This window comes from Leguminivora glycinivorella, chromosome 19 (genome assembly GCF_023078275.1).
Source record: "Leguminivora glycinivorella isolate SPB_JAAS2020 chromosome 19, LegGlyc_1.1, whole genome shotgun sequence".
NCBI classification, from domain to species: domain Eukaryota; kingdom Metazoa; phylum Arthropoda; class Insecta; order Lepidoptera; family Tortricidae; genus Leguminivora; species Leguminivora glycinivorella.
Window position 1 is genome coordinate 12,395,923 of NC_062989.1, and position 26,491 is coordinate 12,422,413.

At 37.8% G+C, this 26,491-nt stretch overlaps 1 protein-coding gene across 3 annotated transcripts in view; it reads left to right on the top strand.

Moving 5' to 3' along the window:
* LOC125236675 (clavesin-1-like) overlaps positions 1–18,941 on the top strand; it is a 55,242-nt gene extending 36,301 nt beyond the window's left edge. For 2 of the 3 annotated variants that reach the window (XM_048143577.1, XM_048143574.1), the window contains exons 2-6: positions 1,138–1,254; positions 6,052–6,243; positions 16,244–16,321; positions 16,743–16,917; positions 17,560–18,941. In XM_048143577.1, coding sequence (XP_047999534.1) covers positions 1,163–1,254; positions 6,052–6,243; positions 16,244–16,321; positions 16,743–16,917; positions 17,560–17,919 — 897 coding nt within the window. In that variant the 5' untranslated portion in view covers positions 1,138–1,162 and the 3' untranslated portion in view covers positions 17,920–18,941. The remainder of the gene's footprint in view (positions 1–1,137; positions 1,255–6,051; positions 6,244–16,243; positions 16,322–16,742; positions 16,918–17,559) is intronic. The other variant, XM_048143576.1, reaches the window with a different exon arrangement.
* Positions 18,942–26,491: the final 7,550 nt, after the last annotated feature.

Below are 26,491 nucleotides of genomic sequence, written 5' to 3' on the forward strand. Positions count from 1 at the left end.
AGTCAATTATTACGAGTGTGGACTTATTCTATTTCGCATACTTTCCCAACCTGCCGGCATTTCTGCAGTCTGGCTCTGTCGCGCCAATACGCAGCAAGCAGAGATAGATAGCTACGAAACAGATATTATCGTGAGCGTTTGTGCATTTGGCAGTTTAGCTACGTACCCTGTACTGGATTTATGAGCAGGAAACCGCTTTGTTTATACTTTCTCGTTGCCTTTCTCTGATAATGCATCCTGCTCGAGCAGCGAGAGCACGTTACGTGATGATCCTTCAATCTGGCCTACTTTTGTTTATGGTCTTTTGCTTCGTCGCGAACAAGGCAAGTCATGATCTGCCCGGTTTGCAAATTTTAATTTTTATGTTGCAATTCGCTACATTACATTACTGTACCTACAGTCAGTTAAAAAAGTGGTTTACCACTTTTCGACCTTATTGTGTGTTTAACATAGAGTCGAAAAGTGGTAAACCACTTTCTTGGCTGACCGTACCTAGTTAAAGATAAAATATTGTCTTCGGTTAGCGCGATAGTTACTACTGAAATCAAACTATGAAAACGGACTTTATTGCGTATAAGTAATGAATTTATAATAAAGGAACCATGTAAAAAGTTCGAAACATCGGGATGTATTATAAATTAACTATACGATAATTTGTTTTTATAGTTTTATTTCAGTTAAAGGCAAAGTTTGAAAATCTGTCCATAATACTTAAGTACATAATGTTTATAGAGGTAGGTAGGTACTGTAAATAAAGGAGAGGCGGAAAAGGATTTTGAAGTTGTGCATTGTTTATAGTTTTTTACTCTTATTTGTCATTTACAGGGCGGATTCCTTTCTTTGTATAATGATCACAATGATCACAACTCATAATGTAGGGTCGTACACACACCTTATAATAGATGTCAAGACAAAGTTAAGTATAATAGTCTATTCCATGAAAACGTATTTTTGCATCCATCATGCAGTATTTATGCGGCACCTTTAAACGCACTGCGTGTTAATACCACTTTAATAACACATTATTACATTGCTACCAACTTAACAAACGTCGGTGGTTGGACCAGACCAACCCACGACAACATAAATATCTTTCACTATTTATAATTTTGCAATAATAATTGCTTTTTGTTCCAGAAGGTGGCGTGAGGGTGCTACCAAGATGGCGGCGACCAAATACTCGCACCCCTTCATGCAGGGGCTAAAGTCGCTACCCACCGAGTATGAGGAGGAAATACAGCAGATCAGAGAGTGGTGAGTATAATTATAATAGGGTAGTTTCCTATACTTAAAATAAAATATTTTATGCAGTGCACGAAATAAAGCACCACATAATTAGAAGGAAAATATGGACAGTAGTTATATTTAAACGTAATTTCTATTTAATAAGTCAAAGAGAAAGATATAAAGTAAATGAATTGACCGTGACGTCACTCAATATTTCCATACTAGCAAATCGTTTTGACAGTTCTAAAAAGAAGCTGATTTGACTAGTAGGAAACTAAGCCTAATATTTTAGCGTAAGGTTTGAGTCTCTCTAACGTTCGGCAGAGCGTGCAGCAGAATAGCGTGCGTCCAACAAATACAGCTTCGACTCGGGACACTTTTTTTTAATATACTACGTCGGTGGTAAACAAGCATACGGCCCGCCTGATGTAAAGCGGTCACCGTAACCTATGGACGCATGCAACTCAAACAGTGTCACATGCGCGTTGCCACCCCATTAGAAACTTGTACATTCCCTTTTGCTGCGTTAAGTACACAGCAAAAAGGAGTGTACAAGTTCTAAGGAGGGTTCGGGTTGCCGACGGACGACGGACAATAGACGGAACAAGTTAGTTCCGTAAGTCCTTCCCGTCATCAGCACACCGCACCCTCGTTGAGCTCTGGTAGCCTTACTCACCGGCAGGAACACAACACTATGAGTAGGGTCTAGTGCTATTTGGCTGCGGTCTTCTGTAAGGCAGACACTTGTATGAGCTTCAATTGTTTGCCATGCTCGCCGCACGCCTCGCCCGCTACACGCCCAATATGAGCGTGCACTCACGCCTTACACTTTTATCTGACATAGTGACCTTTGTCAGTAGAAAATGGCAAGAAATAGTGAAGTTTTCAGGCTTGAACTGCTCTTTGATTTCTAAACATTGTGGTCAGTATACTCAGTATCGAGATGATCTGCCTCCAATAGTATCTGCCGGCAATGTGACTAGCTAGTACATTAATTAACGCTCTGTGGCAATCGAAATACAATAGGTTTTGTCGCATCAATTGATATGAGGGAGCGAGAAAAATAGATACGATAAGCTGCGAAGTGTGATCCATTGAGACTTTGGATATAATCCCGCAAAAAAATGATTATTTCGTTCAACTGTCAAGTTCGGTTTCTACTCTTTCTAATAACACGTTGATAATGATACTTGTAGGGATAGGTACAAGACGATTTGATATTGGACTGTGACCACGTGCATCATTTAGGATCCTATCCCATTTGATAGGTACTCAAAACAAAACAGATGTACTGACCAGACATTTAGTAGATATTAATTTACACCTTGTGTAATAGGTATTTGCATTATTATGTTTAAGGTGCACACTGTGCACAGCGAACAAAGTAATAACCTAACCACAAAATTAAAATTTTGAAAAAACCCCCGACATAGTGGATTGATTTTCATAAAACATGGCTAAGAACACTCCCGACCAACTCGGCTTTCAAACAAAAAAACGGAATCAAAATCGGTTCATCCGTTCGGGAGCTACAGCCACACACGCAGACAGACAGACAGACACAAACTCAAACTTCCCGTCGTTTTTGCGTTGGGGGTTAAATATATATATCTGTAAAGATCGAACATGGTAGAATTTCGTTTAGTTTCACAGCAATACATATCCTATTTTCATCAAATAGGAAATTTTAGACAGCGAGCCGAAGGAAGCGTTGCAATGCATCCAGTGAACCAGTTTACGCAACATAATTAGTTGAATGTTATTGATTTCGGTATTAATTGGACCGTGAAATCATTACGCACTTTAGACACAATTCTTAGACACACGCAAAATTCACTGGTACCCCTAGCACCAGCCACGAAAATAGTGTTTTTCTACTCCCGTACTGTTATTCGTCATTTACAGGGTCGTGCATAGATGTTTAAAACCCTACATAAAAGTCTATTCCTCAGAGCCAGCCCCCGCCAGCTCCCCAGCATCCATGCAGTATACTTTTATAGCCTTTAACGTTTGGTTCTGTAACAATGGCAACGCATTGTTATAACGTTACGTTGCGTAGGTGCCGGCGAGCTAGCGGGGGCTGGCTTTGGGGAGCTGGCGCGGGCGCTGGTAGTGCAAACCTTTGCGTCAAAATACAGGAAACAGTGTGAATTTCATGAAAATTAATAATTGTTCAATTCTGAGTTTGTATTTTACTTATACGAGTAAACGTAGATTCATTGTTTGTGTATCTACAACAAAAACCTTCATGAACTGGACTTGAGACAGTCAACCTGTGTAAGAAAGTCCTTAATTAACCTCTAGTGACCCACCATATAAAAAAAAATGCCAATCACATTTGAATCAAACGGTACTATAAAACAGGGTTGAATTTTTTTTTTGAAAATCGAATGAATCAAAACAAAAGCAACTCAATTCTATTTTACGTAGATTCAAATTACATCGTAGATATTTTGTCCTAGTATTAGGACATATAACCCCAGGAGGTTAATCATCATCATCCTCCTTGCGTTATCCCGGCATTTGCCACGGCTCATGAGAGCCTGGGGTCCGCTTTGACAAGTAATCCCAAGATTTGGCGCAAGCACCAGTTTTACGAAAGCTACTGCCATCTGTCCTTTCAACCCGAAGGGTGATTAAGCCTTATTGGAATTAGTCCGGTTTCCTCACGATGTTTTCCTTCACCGAAAAGCGACTGGCAAATATCAAATGACATTTCGCACACAAGTTCCGAAAAACTCATTGGTACGAGCCAGTGTTCGAACTCGCGACCTCCGGATTGAAAGTCGCACGCTCTTACCGCTAGGCCACCAGCGCTTTAAAGTCCTTAATTAATAATTATAATAATTACGAGTACCTATTTACTAAAAAATATTTAGAGATAAGTACTTCTACTGACATAATATAAATTTATCAATTTCCGCTACCTTAAGGCTGTCTGGAAGAAATCGCTCTTTAGCGATAAGACCGCCTGTTGTTTACCTTTGTTCGTGTTGCTTCCTTGTTTTGTATTGTTGTATTTTATCAAGGTGTGCAATAAAGAGTATTGTATTGTATTGTATTGTACTTCCTAACATCTTGGCCTTGATTATTTATATAGTTTTCCTGCCATGGTCGGGTCTTTAATTGCTATATGACAATTATTATGAGCGATTTAATACGACTCAATACTTATATTATCCTATCATTATACCCTATTATGGACTATTAAATAGTATTTTCAAACGTGTCACTGACGTCATTGTAAGTCGAACATTGTTTTGTTTAACAAGTTTCAAGGGGGGCTTGTAGGTAGGTATAATACGGTTGCAAAAAAAAATATCTTGTCTTGTCTTTAACGGGAGCAGAGGTTAATGGACCTACATCTAGAGCAAAGACATATGTAACTCCGCATAGACGGATAAAGTCTAAGAAAAAAAATGTAAATCAAAGCCATAGAGAAAAAGGTACGGTGGCCTAGATGGCGTTAAACCTTTGGGGAACGCTCGGCTAGATGGCGCTAATATTAATATTTGACATTTTAACACATATCAAGCTAAGAATATGAGCGAAATTGTCAAAACTGAGGTTCAAAAGTTTTAAGCGTTTGTCGAGAGATTGTGGACTGTGATTACACATTTTACTTTGATTTAGACACATCCGCGAAATTAATGAAAATTTGATAGGTTTGACGACCGGTCTGGCGTAGTCGGTAGTGACCCTGCCTGCTAAGCCGCGGTCCTGTGTTCAAATCCCGGTAATTTGTTGTGTTGTTAACGGATATTTGTTCCTGGGTCATGGATGTTTTCTAACCCCCTTATTCATAAACGTACACTAAAGTTATCAAGCCAATAAAGTTTGTTTGTCTCTTTGACGTATTGGTGTGATAGAAAGGGACAAACGAACTTGAGAACTTTAGTGTACGTCTATGAATAAAGGGGTATGTATATAAGTAGGTATGTATTTATCTATATTCATATTCATATTCATTTATTCATGCTTTCACATAAGTATACAATAATGGGTACTTGGGTAGGTACACGTTATATGACACCCTGTTAGGGCATAGCAGGTAAACTTATGATCTAGAACTTAAATACTAATCTATCCTAATAACATACATAAGTAAGTATATCGTCGCCTAGCACCCATAGTACAAGCTTTGCTTAGTTTGGGGCTAGGTTGATCTGTGTAAGGTGCTAGGTAAATAAATATTGGAGGACACCTTCCAATATTTATTTATTTTTCTTGACTCTTTCGTCATTTCATAGCGTATACATCTTTGGCCCTAGTAGAATATTTGAAAACTAATATGAGTAATATGTTTAACATGCTAGCAGTGCACTTTGGGTCACGTAATGCAATAAGTCGTGGCTTCGGGGAATGGGGAAAAGTGCTGTACCTACCGACTTAGAAGTGACATTTTTAAATTAATTGAGAAATTAAGTACCTACGATACGAGTATCGAACAACTACTGCGTGGCAAAAAAGAGTACTGTTAAATTTATTTTATTAAATACCTCGCTCCTGCAGGTTGAACGTGCGTCACAGCCTTTATATTCTATACGTAGGTATGTCTTTCCCATCACGGAAACCATAGAGTATTCCAGACCCTTGGGAGGCGTGCGCGGAGCCGAAGCCAACACGTAGAGACCCTTTTTATTAGAGTCGAAACGCCTGCCTATTTTTATTTCCATCAAATATAAGAGCATCAGGCACCGTAAAACATTCGTTATTTTGTTGGTATGGGAAGTCCCATAATTTATGATGTGTAGTGAAACCTGCCCTTAATTGATATTAAATCTTAAGAAAATAATAGTTTAAACATTGTCAATTCTTTCCCAGGGTGAAGAGCCAGCCACACCTCCCATATATCTCCGACGAGTACATAGTCCTGTTCCTGCACTCCAACTACTACAAAGTCAAGGAGACCAAGGAAACCATCGAGTGTTACTTCACGCATCGGACCAACACGCCCGACCTCTTCAGTAACCGCGATCCGCTCGCACCGAGGAACCAGCAGATATTGGACATTGCGTGAGTGTTTTAACAATAACCTTAATTTAAGTGTGTAATTTATTAATACTGTGTTTCTATACACCAAGTACTAAAAGGTTATAAAGGAAACCATCGAGTGTTATTTCACGCATCGGACCAACACGCCCGACCTCTTCAGTAACCGCCATCCGCTCGCGCCGAGGAACCAGCAGATATTGGACATTGCGTGAGTGTTTTAACAATAACCTAAGTTTAAGTGTGTAATTATTAGGGCTATGTGTTTATATACACCAAGTACTAAAAGGTTATAAAGGAAACCATCGAGTGTTACTTCACGCATCGGACCAACAGGCCCGACCTCTTCAGTAACCGCGATCCGCTCGCACCGAGGAACCAGCAGATATTGGATATTGCGTGAGTGTTTTAACAATAACCTTAGTTTAAGTGTGTTATTATTAGAGCTATGTGTTTCTATACACCAAGTACTAAAAGGTTATAAAGGAAACCATCGAGTGTTACTTCACGCATCGGACCAACACGCCCGACCTCTTCAGTAACCGCGATCCGTTCGCTCGGACATTGCGTGAGTGTTTTAACAATCACTTATGTTTAATTAGGGAGTCTGTAGGGGTATGTGTTACTATACTACAAGTACTACAAGGTTATGAAGGGAACCATCGAGTGAACCACGCACCGGACCAACACGCCCGATCTCTTGAGTAACCGCACGCGCCGGAGAACCAACAGATATTCTGAAACAGATTCTTTTGAATTATCTTGCGACAAGTGTATACATTTTTTATTTTCTTAGCTACGCCGCTCGTCATGCATTCACGAGTATTATTATATGACCGTCACTCACACTAAGCCTACGAGTACAGTCGTGATGATATACGAGTACTTATGGCATATGTGGTTTTCCTAGTCGTGACGATATTTCGCACATCAAAGGACGCGAGGTCGAAGTTCATATTCAAATATGAACTTCGCGCACATATCAACTTGCGTACATATCATTAAGTCTAAGTTTTATAGATTGCTATTAAATAATGTTTATCATAGCAGGTAGGTAAATTATTGTAAATTAGATAATCTTATGCATATTTGCATTGACACAACACTACACGCGTAGAGTGCGGACCGTTTTCACATTATCCGATCTGATATCGGATGTAGGAAGGACGTCAAAGGCAAATGTCAATGATAGCGCCTTTATTATATAGCATATCAGTCCTCGAATCGGATAATGTGAAAACGCACTTAGCGTCGGCAACGCGCGTGAAATATTTCTAGAGTTTCAGGCGTCCATACCAGTACCAGGTTATGTTTACAATCAGGCGGGCCGTATGCTTCTTTGCCACCGACGTAGCTCAAATAAATAGGTTACAGTTATAGTGCAACTAGGCATCATAAAATGGGGTTGGTAAGTGTGAAGCGCGGGGAGGGAGGGGGCCTTAATTGAGTTCCCCTGAACTAATGGAGTAAAATTTGGCACAGTTCCCGATACAGACTTCACCCGGACATAGGATATGCTCTCGGTAATAATATATCACTTCTGCATTTGTTACGCGGGTTCACTAATTGCCTTCATAATATTTAAATATTTTTCTAATCTATAAAATATGTAAAAGAAGAAACTGACTGACATATCAACGGACAGCCGAAACCACTGGTCCTAAAGACAAATTTGGCACGCAGGTTCCTTATAAAGTGTAGAGGAGCACTAAGAAAGGAATTTTCCAAATTTACCTCCTAATGGGGTGAAATGGGGGTTCAAAGTTTGTATGGGAAAACAAAATTAGTTTGAATATTTTATTAGAAACATTACAGGGGTATTCCTAAACATGTATGACTTTAGTACGTGGGCGAAGCCGCGGGCGAAAGCTAGTATACTTATAATTTCTGAATTTGATAAACGGTCATAAGAGACTGTTGCAAACGCAACCTTTTATTTGTATAAAACTTACCTATTAGTAAGTATCGTTACCCGTCGATAATTAAAGTAGGTGTTTATTATTTCATACTTATCCATACTAATATTATGAATGGGAAAGTGTGTGTGTCTGTTTGTTTGTCCGTCTTTCACGGCAAAATGGAGCAACGGATTGACGTGATTTTTTAAGTAGAGATAGTTGAAGGGATGGAGAGTGACATAGGCTACTTTTTGTTTCTTTGTAACGCGAGCGAAGCTGCGGGCAAAAGCTAGTTTATTATATTACTAGCTTTTACCCGCGGCTTCGCCCGCGTAATAAAAGTATTCATTAAGATTTTCATTTGGATCCTTAGGTTTCTCTGTAGGTATATTTATCTGCGATTATTTCGATTGCACATAATACTTTTGCTTGCAATGATTGTAGAAATATTACACATCGACCACAGCGTAGGTAATTCTATATACGCTGGGGAAACCTTTATAAACATCCCACATAGCCCGTATTTCGACACTATGATCGGTGGGTAAAAAGTACTTTTTTCTATTATCCCTTACAATTTTTTACATTTTGCTTATACTTATCGCAAACGTAATCTTCAAGCAAGCAAACAACGATCGTCTTAGAGCACATTGATTGTAAGAGACCGCCGACCGATTATCCGTATCCCTCTAACGATACCCATATTATCCGTATCCGTATCCCTATCCCTATCGCTATCGCTATCGCTATCGCTATCGCTATCGCTATCCCTATCGCTATCCCTATCCCTATCGCTATCCCTATCCCTATCCCTTATCAAGATGTTTAATGATATAACACTAAGTTCTCGCGCTTTGTACACATATTTAAAGTCACATACAGGTCGAACGCGATTAATTAACATTATTTTTACCTTTTTTCCCAACGTTTCGACCAGGTTGCACTGGCCGTGGTCGCGGAAGACTGACGTCCCAGCAAAATGTCACCGGAGATGTAAACAACACAAAACTACCCGATATTAATTTATATAAATGTTCGGGGTAGACAAATAAATATAATCTACCCGCTTTTAGTTAATGTTTATTTCCCACCATGTTTATTTTAAAGGTAAAAATAATGTTAATTAATCGCGTTCGACCTGTATGTGACTTTAAATATATGTTTAATGATTTCTTATCAAGTGCTAAAATATAAAGTTTCATGGTTTTATCTTTTAAAATTAAGAAATCCCATACAAACTTTCAACCTCTTTTTCAACCCCTTCATCCCTTTTTTTCGAAATAAAAAGTAGCCTATGTTTTGTCTCAGCGTCTAAAGATTGTCTGTTCCAAATTTCATCAAAATCGGCTGCGTGGTTTAAGCGGGAAAGCGTAACAGACAGACAGACAGACAGACAGACAGACAGACAGACAGAGTTACTTTCGCATTTATAATATTAGTATGGATTAATATTATAGGAAACTCCTAGTCTACCTAAATGTAACCGTTACTAGCTATTACAATAATACATCATCATTTTTCCTCCATCAACGTCGCCTCGGCTTTTACGGCACATCTGATATGGCAGTTATTGATCTAACGCTTAATACTGATGGCTGATATCGATCCTTTGATATCTACGTCTCGTATCTGAAAGGGGTAGTTTTCTGTGAGACCATGTTACATAAATAGTAAACGTCGTGCGGACATGTTTATTGCTATGTCAAGGCACTTGACACGCTCTGCACCAAATCATGTAATGGTAATGACTAATTTACATACGTCTAGTGCATTATGCTACAAGTGCGGATAATAGTGTCGATTAACGGAACACTCCCTTCGGTCGTGTTTTTATTAATCGCCACTCGTTTTGAATTACCTCTTCGCACGTGTATTGTACGACGTTTTACAGTATATATGCTGGCCATTTCAATTTTTGACATAGTTGCGTAATGAGCTCATTACCTAACTAGTGCCACAATAGTACATTACGATACAAGTGCGTAAAAAAGGAAGTTCCGAATTTTACGTTTACGAATTTCCTTTTCGCACGTGTATCGTACGACGTTTTTCAGTAAAGATGACCCTCCGAAATTTCGACCTGGCATATAATGAACCACTTCTGCGTATAAAAAACACCATCTGTACTGAAAATATTGTTATACTTATGTGATGTTTATGGATTTGAATTCCTAATTTGGGTAGCGCGGTTGTTTTATGCGATAGACAAAGCGTTAAAGGTGCATGCATGTATCTACGGAATAAAAATGACAATGCGCTTGTCAGCTTTGAAAGCACCAGATCATAATAATGCAAGTGTTGAAAGAAAACAAGTGCGCACGTTATAATGTTACACTTCACAACTACAGGATAGGTGGTTAAGGAAACTTTGCCACTGAAAAAGTACTGCTTTGAAAAATCGTAGGTCAGCAACGCTATGTTTGTTTTGTTAGAACATTTAAATCGCCTATTGCACCTTAACAGATGGAGCTGTGTGGTATAGTGTGCGTAATAGACCGTCGTCGACACTGTCATTGCGGTCAGAATTACGACTGTAATGACGACGGAACGGTATAATAGCAATGACGTCAATTACATCTCCTGCGCTTGGACGTGTCTTGCCTTTAGCACTTATAGTCATGCAAGTCCGTGAAAAAAATAAAGAGGATGAAAATTAATTCTAAAATCCACTTGAATTGACCAGAGCGAAGTAGGTCTATGGTAAACCGATCGAACTCGACTTGATTTTTTAAAGTGAGTGAACAGGCATCTTCTGGGCGAGCTCACTCCATCGTAGGCCACGTCTTTGCCTTTAGCTAGTCTGTGACCAAGAGTAAGCCCATTTGTAATTTAAAAAAAAAGAGTCTGGATGTTCTCCTCAACAAGATGCAATTTTCAATCGATTCTTAAGAAAATTTTGTGACCAGACCCTCTAGCACAACTTGAGTTGTCGCGCGCGAGTCCAATAAGTACTTGAAGTCGCGCTTGACTGCGCGCGACAAGGCTAGTTGTGCTAAAGGGTGAGATTTTATGATTGGTCAATCCTTTCGTCGATCCAGTTTTTGGATATTTAGAAAAATGCGGATATTGCCGATAGCTTAAAAGAACTAAGTGTTTTTCAGAATATCGCGACGGTCTTCAGCTCACAGACATACTAGTTATTATTTGATTGAATTACTTTTAAGAAGAACATATTCTAGTAATTTAATACATCTAATTTATAAAATTTGAATGTTTCAAGGTAATGCGGCTAATAACCTCTGCACTGCTAGTCTAAGGCCAGGGCCACTCGGGTCTGAGTCCGAATCATTCTCATTTTACGGTTCGCAGATATGTTACGTTACTTGTAGACCTACAACGTGTGCAAACTACTGTTTTTCTATAAATAATATAAAATTTGGAACAGGATTAACTTAGCAAAAGGATTTAATACTTATTTTGAAGCTAAAGGATATTAGTCTCGTACATTTCTTGGTAAAAACAAATGGGTTAACTATCCAAGACCATCTACCTAGTATTTTTTTATTGAATAGGTACATAAGTATACCTACGTACGTACGTGCGTCAATTTATTACATAAAAAATATCCTTTGTAATTCTTCGTATTGTATATAACAATAACGAAGTGCATAAACAATACGCATATTAACATATTAATTATTGTGTAAGAAAAGTACTTATCTGTCGAGCAAAAAAATCACTGTCTCACTAGACTTTTCTAAAAGTGTCTAGTCTTTTCCTTTCTTATCACAAAATAGTCAATAGCTTCTCCGTACAAACGAAGCATGATCTTGCAACGTTTACATACATACATACATACATACAATCACGCCTGTATCCCATAAAGGGGTAGGCAGAGCACATGAAACTACTAAAGCTTCAGGGCCACTCTTGGCAAATAAGGGGTTAAAAGAAAACGAAACTGTCTTGCAACGTTTATCGCGTAAAAATCATATTTTATTGACCCGTCTCGGTCCATGTCCTACCTTGCCCGCAATATTCAAAGTGGACAGACAAGCTTATTTGACATAGTTTGCAATAAAGTTGTATGTCCGTTTGAATCACCACTGCCAATCGTCCTTACATTGAGGTAGAAAATGCGTGGTTATGTCAGAATATGGGCTAGTATGCAGTTACTTAACTGCTTACTCACGTTCTTGAGTGTATAAGTGAAATTTACCGCATAATCTGTTTACCTAACTACTGAAATGGCGAGACAATTACTGGTGGAAAGTTTAGACTTACTGAAACATGTTTTAAAGAAGTAGGTAAAAAAAAAAACAATATTTTTAATATTATGAATTTGGTCAGTTACCTGGCCAGATCGAGGATTACGAGTATGTATTAGGTAACCAGAATAACCTAAGAAGCCAGTATAGGTATATATAAAAGGTAAAGCCCTGACTGAACTTAATGAAGGTAACTGTCTGTTTTATTTCTGCTAGGATATTAGTATACATACACATACATACATACAATCACGCCTGTATCCCATAAAGGGGTAGGCAGAGCACATGAAACTACTAAAGTCAGTGCCACTCTTGGCAATTAAGGGGTTAAAAGAAAACGAAAATTGTGACATTGCAGTGACAGGTTGCCAGCCTCTCGCCTACGCCACAATTTAATCCGAATTACGACACCCACGGGAAGACAGGGGGTGGTGGGGATATTAGTATACTGAATGAATACATACTTCTATTAACAAGTGCCAATGTATTTAGCATCACGATATCATTTTTAGCATTGTCGCGAACCAAAATCTCATGGCAAATAACAATTATCACTAAGGAAAACCGGTTAGTGCTGTTATCTAAGGCTGGTCAATGGCACGTATTTAATTTGCATTTATGCAGAAATACTTATTCACGAATGTTAGTCTGCTTTTTTGTGCAATTCCCGAAAAGTTTGTACATTTGGATCACGTCTCCGATTTTGATAAAAATTGGTGGGCTGATAGAGTCCGTGATGCTGAGCAAGATCCACTAGGTTTCCCAAAATGTCCTATGTAGTTTGTATGAAACCTTCCTTTTTGTTACCAGATTTCTATACATTTTCGGTAACAAAAAAGGAAAGTTTCATACAATCAACCTAGGGAATTTTGGGAAACCTAGTGGATCTTGCTCAGCATCAGGGACTCTATCAGCCTGCCAATTTTTATCCAAATCGGAGACGTGATCCAAATGTCCAAACTTATCGGGAATTGATGTTTTACAGACTTACGAATTTCAAAAGGAGATTCTCAATTGTAGGTGTTTTCTTATATTTAATCATTTTTCAGATGGCGTTTTTTTTACGTACTCGCAGATATATCGCGATTCGGTATTTTGTATATACACCGGTCAAATCTTACATGAAAATCGGCTAAAAAAACAAAGTGTGATGTAAAGCTGGATTTTTGGTATGTTATTTGGAGTCCTTGGCGGAATGTAAGACTATGTTTTGCAAGCAAAAAAAAAGTGTGCTAACTTCGTAATTTAAAAAAAAAAGTAAAAAAATCGGACTTTTTTTGGTTTTTATTTTTTTATTAAAAAACTATGCGTTTTTTGTCAAAAGTTGCTTTATAATGTTGAAAGCGCATTAAATTTCAAACAGTTTGACATCTTTTTTATCAATGTCCGTCAAATAGTTTTCGAGATATGAAGCGTCAAAAAAGGTTAATTTTTGACGCATTTATAAAATGTAGCGTTTTGCCAATATTTTTGGACAAATATCTGCAAAATACTTCATGATATAATATATATTGCAATACAACATTGTATAAATTTATTTTGCTTTAGTTTTAGTGCAAATAAAAGTCAGTAAGAAGAATAGTTACTTTGGTAAACAAAAAAAAAATCTATAAATGGAGAAGCCAAGAGTCTGGTAGATTGGTTAAGGTATTAGTTTACGCTAAAAGTTTTAGGTGGAAAGTGTTATCTATTCGATCTTACTTTCTTTGATATCCGTTTATCTGATAAAATTGTCTAAGCTAACTTTGCATCGATTTGACTATTACTAATGAAGAAATAAAATACAGTAAAATTTTGAAGTTTAGTAAATTAATTTAATTTAATTTATTTATTATATCAGACAACAAAGGGCCCATAATGGTTAGTACTTATACATTATTGGATATTTTAAAAACTACCTGTTAGTATAACATAAACAAAAAGTCGACACAATAATATACAACAATAAAACACTCACCTAGTGGCCTAAATTAGAAAAATAAAATAGAATTAGTTACATTTTACTTTTTCCTTTTTGAGGGTCCTGGTTCTGCATCTTGATGGCACAACTCCTGTAGTGGTAGAAAGTCCACTTGAGTTGTATTTGACCACCAATTGCTGTGGAATAAACTACGGGAACGGAAAGCGCCCACGCCAATTATTAAGATACTGGAGAAGTGGTATTCCCAGCAGAAGAACGTAGTAAGATGGAAGTCAACTCTGTCCACAGCCAGCGGGCTAAACTGTGGCGTGAGACAAGGAGGCAGCATGTCTCCGGCTCCCTTCAGCGTGTACATGGATGGGCTGTCGCAGGCTTTGACCAGTATCGAGGTTGGCTGCTCCATCAATGGGCAAATGATAAATCACATCGCATATGCAGACGATAATATATGGTCCTACTAGCACCATCTGTGGGAGCTATGCGTAAGATACTTGCAGAATGCGAGAGATACGCCAGCCAGCATAACATGAGATACAATCCGGACAAGTCTGAATTTTTATGCTCATGGAGGCAGCACATATGCCCACACATGTACCACTTCTTTTGCTTGATGGAGTTCAATTGCGGAGTCACATCTTGTCCAGTTTAAAAGACCAGGAGGACATAGAAAGGCAGAGGCGAGCCACCTCAGTAAGGGCAAACCTCTTGGCTAGAAAATTCGCCACATGTAGTGACAATGCAAAACTAGTGACAGAGCAAAAAGACAGCTGTTCCTCAGTGTATACTGTCGAGTTATGGTCCGACTACACCTGCGCGGCGGTGAGAGACCTGCGCGTGCAATACAACACATACTATGTAGTCTATGTACTGATATTTCGTTAAACGGAGAATACTATGATTCGGGCACGTCCACGACAAACGACAACGCTCGTGAGATTGCATCGATGTTATTGACCCTCAGTGATATGCTTTAAAAACCAGTCCGTACAAGAACAATTTCGGAACAATCTGATTCAATTAATGAGGGTTTTCTACTCGTAAATATTTTTTTCCGCCAAGCGTCGATCCTGAGGTCTTTTTGACCGTAAACTTAACTAACTAAATAAATGTTGATTTGATATACGCAAATATGTGTCTGAGTAATACTTGAACAGCCCCCAAATAATCATAATTCATTCTCCGCTACACCTCCTGTAAATATATGTAAACTATCCCATTTGGCCATTACCATCCACCGATTATTTCTGATCCAGTTATACTAGACTTACGATATAATCCTATTTTTTTAAATAACTGGCACACTTTTGGTCTTAAATGAAAGCTAGTGAAATTTCCTACATTTTTATTTTACAATGTATGTACTAGCCTGAGTTGTTTTGCTGATATCTGTCTCAAAATATTAGCAAAATGAATATTTTCATAGAAAGGGGAAAAATGTTTTTTTTGACGCTTCATATCTCAAAAAATATTTGACGGACATTGATACAAAAGATGTCAAACTGTTTGGAATTTAATGCGCTTTCAACATTACACAGCAACTTTTGACCAAAAATGCATAGTTTTTTAATAAAACGGCAAATACCAAAAAAAGTCTGATTTTTTTACTTTTTTTTTTTAAATTACGAAGTTAGCACACCATTTTTTTGCTTGCAAAATATAGTCCTACATTACCCCAAGGACCCCAAATAACATACCAAAAATGCAGCTTTACATCACACTTTGTTTTTTTATTTCTCTTTTTGACCAGTGTAATAGCCTATTCGGTACTTTGTAATTGTGTCGCTTAACTTCAAACTCGGGTAATCCATTCTGCTTTAAGGTTGATTATGTATAAAAAATATATATAATCTGCAAAATAATCATCCTTATAGCAGAATGGATTTACCCTAGTTTGAAGTTAAGTGACACAATTGGACGTAGGTATTTCCTTAGTTTTAACCAGATTGTTGTAGGGCCACAAATGATGAATTTAGTTCAATTCAATTTTTCTGTTACAGCCACATGATCGGCCTCCCGAACAAGACGTCTGAGGGCTACCACGTGCTGCTTTACCGACTGTCGGACTTCGATTATAGGCATGCAACACATTTTTATCATTTATTTTTAAGTTAATGTTGTCTAATGACTTCATTAGAAAAATAATCTTTTTTGGTTGTCAAATTAAAAGGTTTTATAAATAGTGTGACGTCGTAAGTATAAAAATAAGATTTTGTATTGCCACTTCTTATAATGCTATTGACGTAAATCAGGAATAGCGAGGGTCCCAGTGCTCTTCCCTTTGATACTCCATACAACAACAATGATGCGGTCTGAAAAAGTTTGCAAATTTTCATTAAGTACCTAGCGCATTTTTTGTACGAGTATGGAACTATGGAAGATCACAACAGTTGTCTTGTTGTGTGTTAGAATTGTCTTAATGACTATAAAAAGAAAATAACGGCCAGCAAAATATGTATCGAAAACCACATTTATTAACTAAATACCATGATGTTTCAGCAAGCTGAACTTCGCGGACGCCGTCCGGGTGTTCTGCATGTTCAACGACGTGAAACTCTCAGAGGACCGGCTGTCGGACGGGTACATCGTCATCTTCGACATGAAGGGCTGCAGTCTTGGCCACCTTACCAGGGTCACGTTGCCAGCGTTGCGAGCCTTCATGGTTTACATTCAGGTTCGTTTCAGCAGTAAATATATCTATAGTAACTTTAATATCAAAATAGTCAAGCTCTGAGAGAACCAACTGTCTGAAGGGTACATCGTCATCTTCGACATGACATGAAAGGCTGCAGTCTTAGCCACCTTACCAGGGTCACGTTGCCGGCGTTGCGAGCCTTCATGGTTTACATTCAGGTTTGTTCCATTTGTGTTCTGGTGTAACTAGGATGTTTGAAATGTGAAGCTCTCTGAGGACTGACTGTCTGACTGTACTGTAATCTGATGTATACTCCGGTAAATCAATGATATGATGATTCAAATGCGATCGATCGATTGATCCCTTTACTTATTTCTTTCAAATTTATTATTATTCAGGTAAGTTGCCTTTACCAGATTAGGTATACAAAGTACAATCTGGGTGAATTGATCTCTGCATGCTGCTTAAAAGCAAGGTTTAGGGTCAGTTGCACCAACCATAGTTAACAGACACTTTAACGTCACTCAGCAGAAGTCTATGGAAATTTCCATAAAAAAAAAAATTGCGAACGCTAAATTCGGTAACAGACGGTTTGGTGCAACCAACCCTTAAGCTATTTGTGTTAATATTTTTTCAAGTTCATCTGTAACTTTTTTCTAATAATACATTATCTCTTTCCAGACCGCGCACCCGTGTCGTCTGAAAAAGATCCACGTGGTGCACACAGTCTCGTTCATCAACCAGGTGATGTGTCTGGTGAAGCCTCTCATCCACTCCAACCTGCTCAACCTCCTCAACTTCTGCTCCGAAGGCCCCGCTGCCGTCGTGGACAAGGAACTCCTACCAGAAGACTATGGCGGCCCCCTCCCTCCCGTGAAAGACTTCCACGCCGAACAACGCAAGAACATGGAGGAAACTTACAGAGACTGGCTCATCGAAACCGAGATGTTCAAGGTTGATGAGAAGAAGAGAATCAAGAAGCCTAGTAAAGGATTGTTCGCTAGCTTGACCAGTAGTTTCAAAAGCTTAGACATCGACTGATGCTCTGTATATTTCTTTAGGGACCTGACCTATTAAATCCTTTATGGCGCTGACTTGCCTTTTACACTCTTTAAGTCTTCCGGTACACTGTATTCTCAAATTATTTACGACACAAGCATTCAAAATGCTTTCTAGATCTGTCGTAGTTTTTACAACTTAACAAGAAAATGTTACCAGTTACTGTACCTAGAAATATCTTGTTGGCATAATTTAGAATCAAGGTAATTTTAAACTAACCAAAACAAAACCTGAATACCTATATTATTTTCTTATTATCTTATTTATCAAATGCAAAGTTTAATAGAGTTGACCGTTTACCGAACGAGTGTCTAAGTTTTTTGGGCCATTATTTATTTTCATAAGACCGTGACCGGAATTGGCACCCCTCCGAATTACGTAACAGGGTTTTATCGCGTTGTTTACTAGTTATAAGTAAGTTGCCAAAATACGTAAGATTTTTCCTTATATCGAGCTTTTGTTGCTCAATACTTTACTCTAAATAAACTTATATTTTTCTAGAAACTCTATTACATATTTTAATGTTGATGTTATATCGTAAAAGTCATGTTTAAAAACTAGTTTAAAAAGTAAATTTTAGCCTTCATTAAAAACCTTCTGAATGGAGGACCTTTATATATCCAGTATATTATTGGTCAATTCATTGAAAAGATTTTGATTTTACAAACGTCTCTTTCTTTTCGACTAATATCGATCTTATTGTGAATAGATAGGTTAGCAAATTCAAGGTAACCTATAAATAATAAAACATTTAGCGTCCTTTTTAAAAGTTACCATTCCTAATTTTATTGAATATAAATCCTATAATCATTGTTGTACATATTATTATGGTGCAGATGTATAGACGGTCAAGCAAACCTATTCACTTAAAAAAGGAGGCATTTGAAAAATGTAGGGGCGAAGGTATATTGTTCCATAGATTTTTTTTTTCATTTTGCACCTCTTTTCAGTGACAAGATTTGCTTGATCGTCTAAGGTACAGCGGGGCAAATCTCGACTGGGGGGCAAATGTAACTGGTCCATTTTTTCCATGTTTTACAATGTCTGCATTATTAACCCCTCGTATGTGGCCTGTCAATTTTGATCATTGAAAAAATGAGCTTGACATTTAAAACAATAGATTAAAATTCCCACGCACGGATCCGTGTCTAAGCATACGAAGGGTTAAGTGTCCACCGGTTACATATGGTAGGCGTGTTCAGTGGATACATGTAGAACTCAACATCATAGTGTAATAATGGAAAAAATGGATTAGTTACGATTGCCCCCCAGTCGAGATTTGCGCCGCTGTACCTTATACCTACTCTACTGTTAAGCTAAGGTTTACACTACGCTTATATAATAAATAAATGACACTATAATTTTGCCAGTTAAGGAGGATTTCCTGTTATGTAATATTACTTAGTATTCAGAAAGTATTTAAGCTTTAAACTCATTGATATCCTTTCAGTGGTACTTGAAATGAATTATTGTTTTTGATATTTACATCATAGTCGAGTTCTGACGTGCCTTATAATAAGCAAAATTTGTGAAAATTAAAAATTCTTTTATAAATCATTTTAACCCCCTAAGCACTGCGTAGGGTTTTTATTAATTACCTGTATTAGGGCCACTTGCACCAACGAAAATGAAGGGTTAACCCGAGGGTTAACCCACCATTTTCCATGGAACTTGACAGTTCACAGCCCACTAACCCTGAATTAAGTTGTTGGTGCAAGTGGGCCTTACCTGTTTAAATTATTATATTCAAATGTTGCCAATTTTAAAATTTACTTACGTTTTAAGACCTTTTATATTTTTAGCAAAAAATATATCAATGTTATTAAACAAACCAAATCGTTATTAAATACGTATAAATATATCTGTAAATAAAACAATAGGCAGTAAAATTATATGTGTTTTGATCCTGTACCATGTCTCAAATTTTACATCTTTTTCCGTTAAAATAAAACTTATTCTTGTCTTACATTATAAAATAACATAGTTATAGTTAAATAGATTATTACATGGTATAGTGCAATTTAGTATGTACCAACAGAGCAACACAAACAATAATATCTAAATATATAAAAGAAGAAACTGACTGACTGACCGACTGACATATCAACGCACAGCCGAAACCGCTGGTCCTAGAGATTCCAACTTTGGCACGTAGGTTCCTTATAAGGTGTAGAGGAGCACTAAGAAAGGATTTTACAAAATTCACCTCCTAAGGGGATGAAATGGGGGTCCAACATTTGTATGGGACAATAAGATGAGATTAGTACGCCGGCGAAGCCGCGGGAAAAAGCTAGTAACTTATAAGTATACATACCTAATACGATCTGCACTCATAATTTTAGAACTAAACGGCACTTAGAGCCACTTGCACCAACGAAAATGGAAGGTTAACCCACCATTTTATATGGGATTTGACAGATGACAGCCACTAACCCTGAGTTAAGTGGTTGGTGCAAGTGGGCCTTAATTGCGTAAACACTTACCTACATTTATATTCTCTAACCGTGACCACGAACATAACGTGATGTTCGAAACGTCGGGCCAAATATTTGGCCAAGTGTTTACGCGATTAAGTTCTGTTTAGTTCTAAAATGATGTTATGACATAACTATTATGTCCTCCTTTTTTAATTAGCAAACTTTAATGAAGGACAAGCAAAAAAAGAAAGGATCTGTTACTACCCTTTAAGGTTCCGTTCCGTGTTATCTAATCGCTCTAGCTGTCCTTCATATTCAATTATTCATACTACCTACTTAAAGGTATGAATTTCTTCTTCCTACTCTAAAGGATCCGAATAATTAATATCTGGAGTAATACATTTATACACTACTAGCTTTTACCCGCGGCTTCGCTCGCATTAGAAAGAGACAAAAAGTAACCTATGTCACTCTCCATCGCTTCAACTATCTCCACTTAAAAAATTACGTCAATTCGTCACTCCGTTTTGCCGTGAAAGACGGACAAACAAACAGACACACACACTATCCCATTTATAATATTAGTATGAATAATCAAAATCATTATATTAGAATCGTGTTCAGAGGTTATTTTTGGCGACATACACACATAGATGCAAATTTCTACTGAACCTTCAAGACCTAAAGCCATTATTTTTTCTGAAATAACATCTTACCTTGATTTATCTATAAATAAAGCTAGTTAAGTAAGTTAGCAATCTAGTTGATTCAATAATTAAGTCGGACTAGACGTGCGGAGTTTTATCACTTTTTCATTAACTGTTAAACCGTTATCAGCTTATTGCATTATTGGGAAACAAAGCCAAAAAACTCATTGCTATATCAAACGATACGTTCTCAATAACGTATTTTGATCAACATAATGAATTTGCAAAATCTGATACATTATTTAGATGAATTCGGACAGTGTTTGTTGAACTTTTTCTGTGTTAAAACTGGATCGAGTAGTGCTATACATGATATTGAAGTGTGGATTGAAGCTGGGAGAGCGGCGAATGGACATCAACAAACTAAAGCAGATGTGAAAGAAGATAACCAATCGAGTGTTGTACAGAACAATGAAAAAGTAGCTTTCAAAAAAGTTGTGATACAAAAAAACGGAGAACAAAATAATGATATCTGTAGCTCAACAGATGTGATCTCCGATCAAAATACGGCAGCGGGTGAATATGATAGAAATAATATAGACCAAATAAATGGCGTATTCAAAAACGAGAAAACTGAAACAGTTCTTACGCCAATCGATGAAATTAATGAAAGTGACAGTACAACTTATGTAGAAACTAGTGATATTGAAATAATTCAATCTGAAGAATTGACTAAGAGTGATGATGATAACTTAAGTGACGATGAGTCTGAAAGAAGTGTAGTTCCCAAAAGACTTTATACACAAAATTCTGAAGTTCATGAAAGCGATAACGAGAATGCTACTGACGAAGAATCCTGTGCAAGTGATGTTGTAAACAAGGTGTATATGCAAAATGAAGTTAGTGTAATCCACTTGAAGTGCAGGAAGTGTAATAGAAGCTTGAAATTGTACACATCCGTTCAGCTTCTGCTGGCAGTACTGAACATCTATGCACAAAAGGTACGTTGTTCGTTTTAGTGTAATGCCTGAACAGTATTCTGAACAGGAAGTCACTTGTACTTTTAAGGTGAAAATACTGATGAAACTAAAAGCAAATACAAAAAAATATAAGCCGAAGTTTGCTTAAATTCATTTTTTTTCCCTTTTTTTGGCCTGGGAGATGCGTGGTAAAAATATTTCGGGTTAATTTTGTTACACCGTATATAGTAAAAAAATGTCTTTTTTTTTTCAACTGCATCAGTCAAATATTTGTTCGATAAGAAAATTTCGATATTTTCGTTTTTTTAACCCCCGACGCAAAAACGAAGGGGTGTTATAAGTTTGACGTGTCTGTCTGTCTGTCTGTCTGTTTGTCTGTCTGTGTGTGTGTCTGTCTGTGGCATCGTAGCTCCCGAACGGATGAACCGATTTTGATTTAGTTTGTTTTGTCTGAAAGCTGAGTTAGTCGGGAGTGTTCTTAGCCATGTTTCATGAAAATCGGTCCACTATGTCACGGTCGGGGGTTTTTTCAAAATTTTAATTTTGTGGTTAGGTTAGTTTCACGTAAGAATGTTATAAAGGATTGACAATCTTTATACTAAGAATAGTACCTCAATTTTTTAGCGCCACCTATTTTAAATACTATCATAACTACACTGATGAAGTGATGATGTCTACAATTTTTTTTTTTTAGTAGACCGATTTTCATTAAACATGGCTAAAAACACTTCCGACTAACTCAGCTTTCAGACAAAAAAAACTAAATCTAAATCGGTTCATCCGTTCGGGAGCTACGATGCCACAGACAGACACACACACAGACAGACAGACAAACAGACAAACAGACAGACAGACAGACAGACAGACAAACAGACAGACAGACAGACACGTCAAACTTATAACACCCTGTCGTTTTTGCGTCGGGGGTTAAAAATAAAAACACGCAGAAATATTTGGGCAAAATATGATTTCTGTCACTTCCAGGCTGCGAAACAGCGCCATCTAGTTTTATTCCTAAAAGGCCCATACATTTCAGGGTACACTTTTTGTATGGGCTTTAACAGTCCCGGTATATATTGTCCTTGGTGCAAGAGAGGTAGAAATGGATTCTAATACAGTATCGAATTACCGACGTTTGCGATAGCCCCCTCGTGGTATTGGTAATATGTTTGTTGAGGATTGGGGATGCCCTTCAAGTGCATTTTGAACGAAACCTGCATTATCGATAGATGTAGGAAGGTATCTATAATTTGAAGTAGGTCATTTAAGAAGAAGCCCAAGTCATATAAATAAGAATGGGTTACTTATACTGCAAAGATTTTTTATTCAGACAGCTCTCGAGTGTAGTTTTAAACAGTTTGTCATAAATAATCTATCGACTGTGACAAATTGCCTTAAGGTCATGGTTAAATATTAAAGGTAATGCGGGGCCCATAACTTGGAGAGCAAATATGCAAATATTTTTCACGACGCAGGGTTATTTAGTGTCCTTCAAAAACGCGTCGCCGTGGGTAACGTTAAAATAGTCTAGTGGCCTATTAAAATACTCCCGTTGTCACCTCATTTCCATACTATTATGCGCAGTCATTACGCCACCTCGGAGCTGCATTCGTTAAAACATGAAACGAATTGATTTTTCATAAAATCGATGGAACCGAGATAGTAGATCTGATTGCAGGCGGTCAGTTGGCCATTAATCCGAGGTACGGAGTGACAGTGATTGTTAAATAATGAAGGCGTGTGCGGCCGGAGTGAGCACGGCGGCGGCGGCGGCCCATTGAGCAGCCGCGCGGCGCGAGTGCGGTGTGACGTCACGGGGCGCCGCCGCCGCCGCGCCTGCGCCCGGCTATCGAGCGGCAGGCATGTGCCCCTTACAGCCGGCCGACCGCTCCGCCCGACCGACTCACACTTTTTTATTTTCCCTCCGTACGTAGTGACCGCCGTGACATCCCGGTTATAACATAGAAACCGTAGCCCGCGAGGCGAGGACGCGCGCTGTGATCACGGTTCGGGGGTCCCGCGCCGCCGCCCCGAGCGCCCGCCTCGATTCCAAAATGGCAGGATGTAGGCCTCGGCCTGGGGCGCGAGCCTGTGACGGTGCGGTTTGGCTCGCGTGAGGCATGTGTCCTGTTACATAAATGTTACGCAAGCTGAGGACGTGCCCATTCGAAGGTGCAACTATAACACAAACTAGCCCGCTAGCTTGGTGCATTGTGCTCTGGATCCCATGTAACCCGCGGAAGGAGCTGTCTCGGTGAGTAACTAGTGAACCATCACCCGTAGTTAGTACCCCTCGAGCGACAGGCTTAAAATATAGGTAAGGATATGAACGATAACAAAGCGTAGCTGTTCTGATTGTTGTAAAGACAAGTGGCTATTGAAGTGCGACCTGTATCGATCGCCTCGTTATCCCTTGCGAGAAAACTCTTTATATTTCCTGTGGAATAGCCCGAGGAACCGATTAGAGGTGGTAATGTGAAAGTAACGAGCCAGCCGGCCGCCATATTGCCTGTAGGTATCGTGCCTGTAAATAGTTGGGTTCCCTGTAGGCAACCGTTGTATTGATCAATCTCCTTATTGTTTTGGATGCCTTCTATATTTGATGAACTTGGCATTTGTAATGGCTGACCTTTCTGTAATAAAGCTTTAATGGTTTTTGTTAGATCTTGATTTTTGTGAGCTAGTTATAGCTTCAGTATGTAAAACGAGGCAGGCTAGCGCTGTACTACAAGAGCCGTTGTTTCAAGCGGTTTGAGGTCAGCTTAGTGGGTCATAGACGGGATACGAGTATGTCTCCGTAATTTTGTATTTCAACAATTTTAAAAAATATTCAATTTACTGACTGAAAATAAAATTGTTACCTGCCAACTTATGAGTAAAACATAGCTTCCTGTTTACTAGTTAAAGACTCGGTTAAATAGAAATAGTATCCTAATCTGCATCAAATAGTATCTACATCACACCATGAAGTTTTATTTTAATGAATAAAATACATATATAACATGCATAAATAAATCTTTAATATGAAAAAAAATGTTTTATATTAATAAAAAAATGTTTTAAAAGTTAAATATTAAAATAAAACTATCAATTTTAATTGACTCTGTGCCTAAATGTATTTGATTCCACTTTTCTTCTCTTTCTGCACATACTCCACATACATTTTCAAGTCTAAATACAGACAAAACTGAATGAAGGTATCCTGGGTGTCATGCAACGGCTGCAACTTAGGTATCTCTAAATTATAAGTATACCTAATTCCACTTCTAATAGACTATTTCGGTTTCTTTCTACCCGTTAATTGCTAAGAGTAGCACTAAAAATTGAGCAGTTTCTTGTGCTCTGCCTACTCTGTATGCCTATATGTATGTGCCTACACAGTGCTTGCGTGAGAGTTAACCAGCATATTTCTAATCCCATTTTAAGACTAAAATGTCATATATTTATATACTTTTCTGAATTTCACTTAGTTTCAAAGTTATTACCAATTTAAATAACCTAACCACAAAATTAAGTGCCCCTGTGGCCTATTTGCTGAATAAATTATTATTTTTTTTTTTTTATTAAAATTTTGAAAAACCCCCGACCGCGACATAGTGGACCGATTTTCATGAAACATGGCTAAGAACACTCCCGACCAATTCAGCTTTCAAGCAAAAAAAAAACTAAATCTAAATCGGTTCATCCGTTCGGGAGCTACGATGCTACAGACAGACACACACACAAACAGACAGACAAGTCAAACTTATAACACCCCGTCGTTTTTGCGTCGGGGATTAAAAATATATATTTTCTTATTGTTATTCAGTACAAAAAAATGAGGTTTTTAGAAAATAAAAGGTCAAAACACATTTTGAGTGCCAGTTTTATGAATAGCATTTACTTGTTATGTGAAAATACATTCAAAAGTAGTGAAAATATACAAAAAAAAAAAATTTAGTAAATTTTCCTCATCCGTATTAAATAAATAAAAATACTTTTGGCGTTAGAAATGCGTGGTTAATACCTCTCGCGCATACTTGTATATATTATGCGTGTATATTGTACTTAGGTAAATTAATTCCTGTAGTAATAAATAATCTGTTTTAATAGGTTCCCCTTGTTTTGGCATAATTTTACAATCGAGAATTCTTTTTGGCATAATCTATATTGGCATAATTCACCTTTCGCATAATCTGTTATGGCATAGTATAGTTACGCATAATTTGTCTAGGCATATTTTTGTTTGTCCGAATATATTTCATGCATAAAGGTTATTCGCCGAATGGTTTTTATGCATAAATTATTTCTGCATAACATGGTTTAGTGGAAATTTACTACGCAGAATTTTTATCATAGGTAATACTACTATATTAATGTTGCAGTTCTAACCTAACCTAACCGAAATTCTTGACAAAATGTTTTATTTGTTGAGGTCGCAGTTCTAACCTAACCAAACCGACTCTCTTAGCAGCATTTAGTATGGGTGGATATTATGATTTTAAGAAATATGCCAAATACAATTATGCGA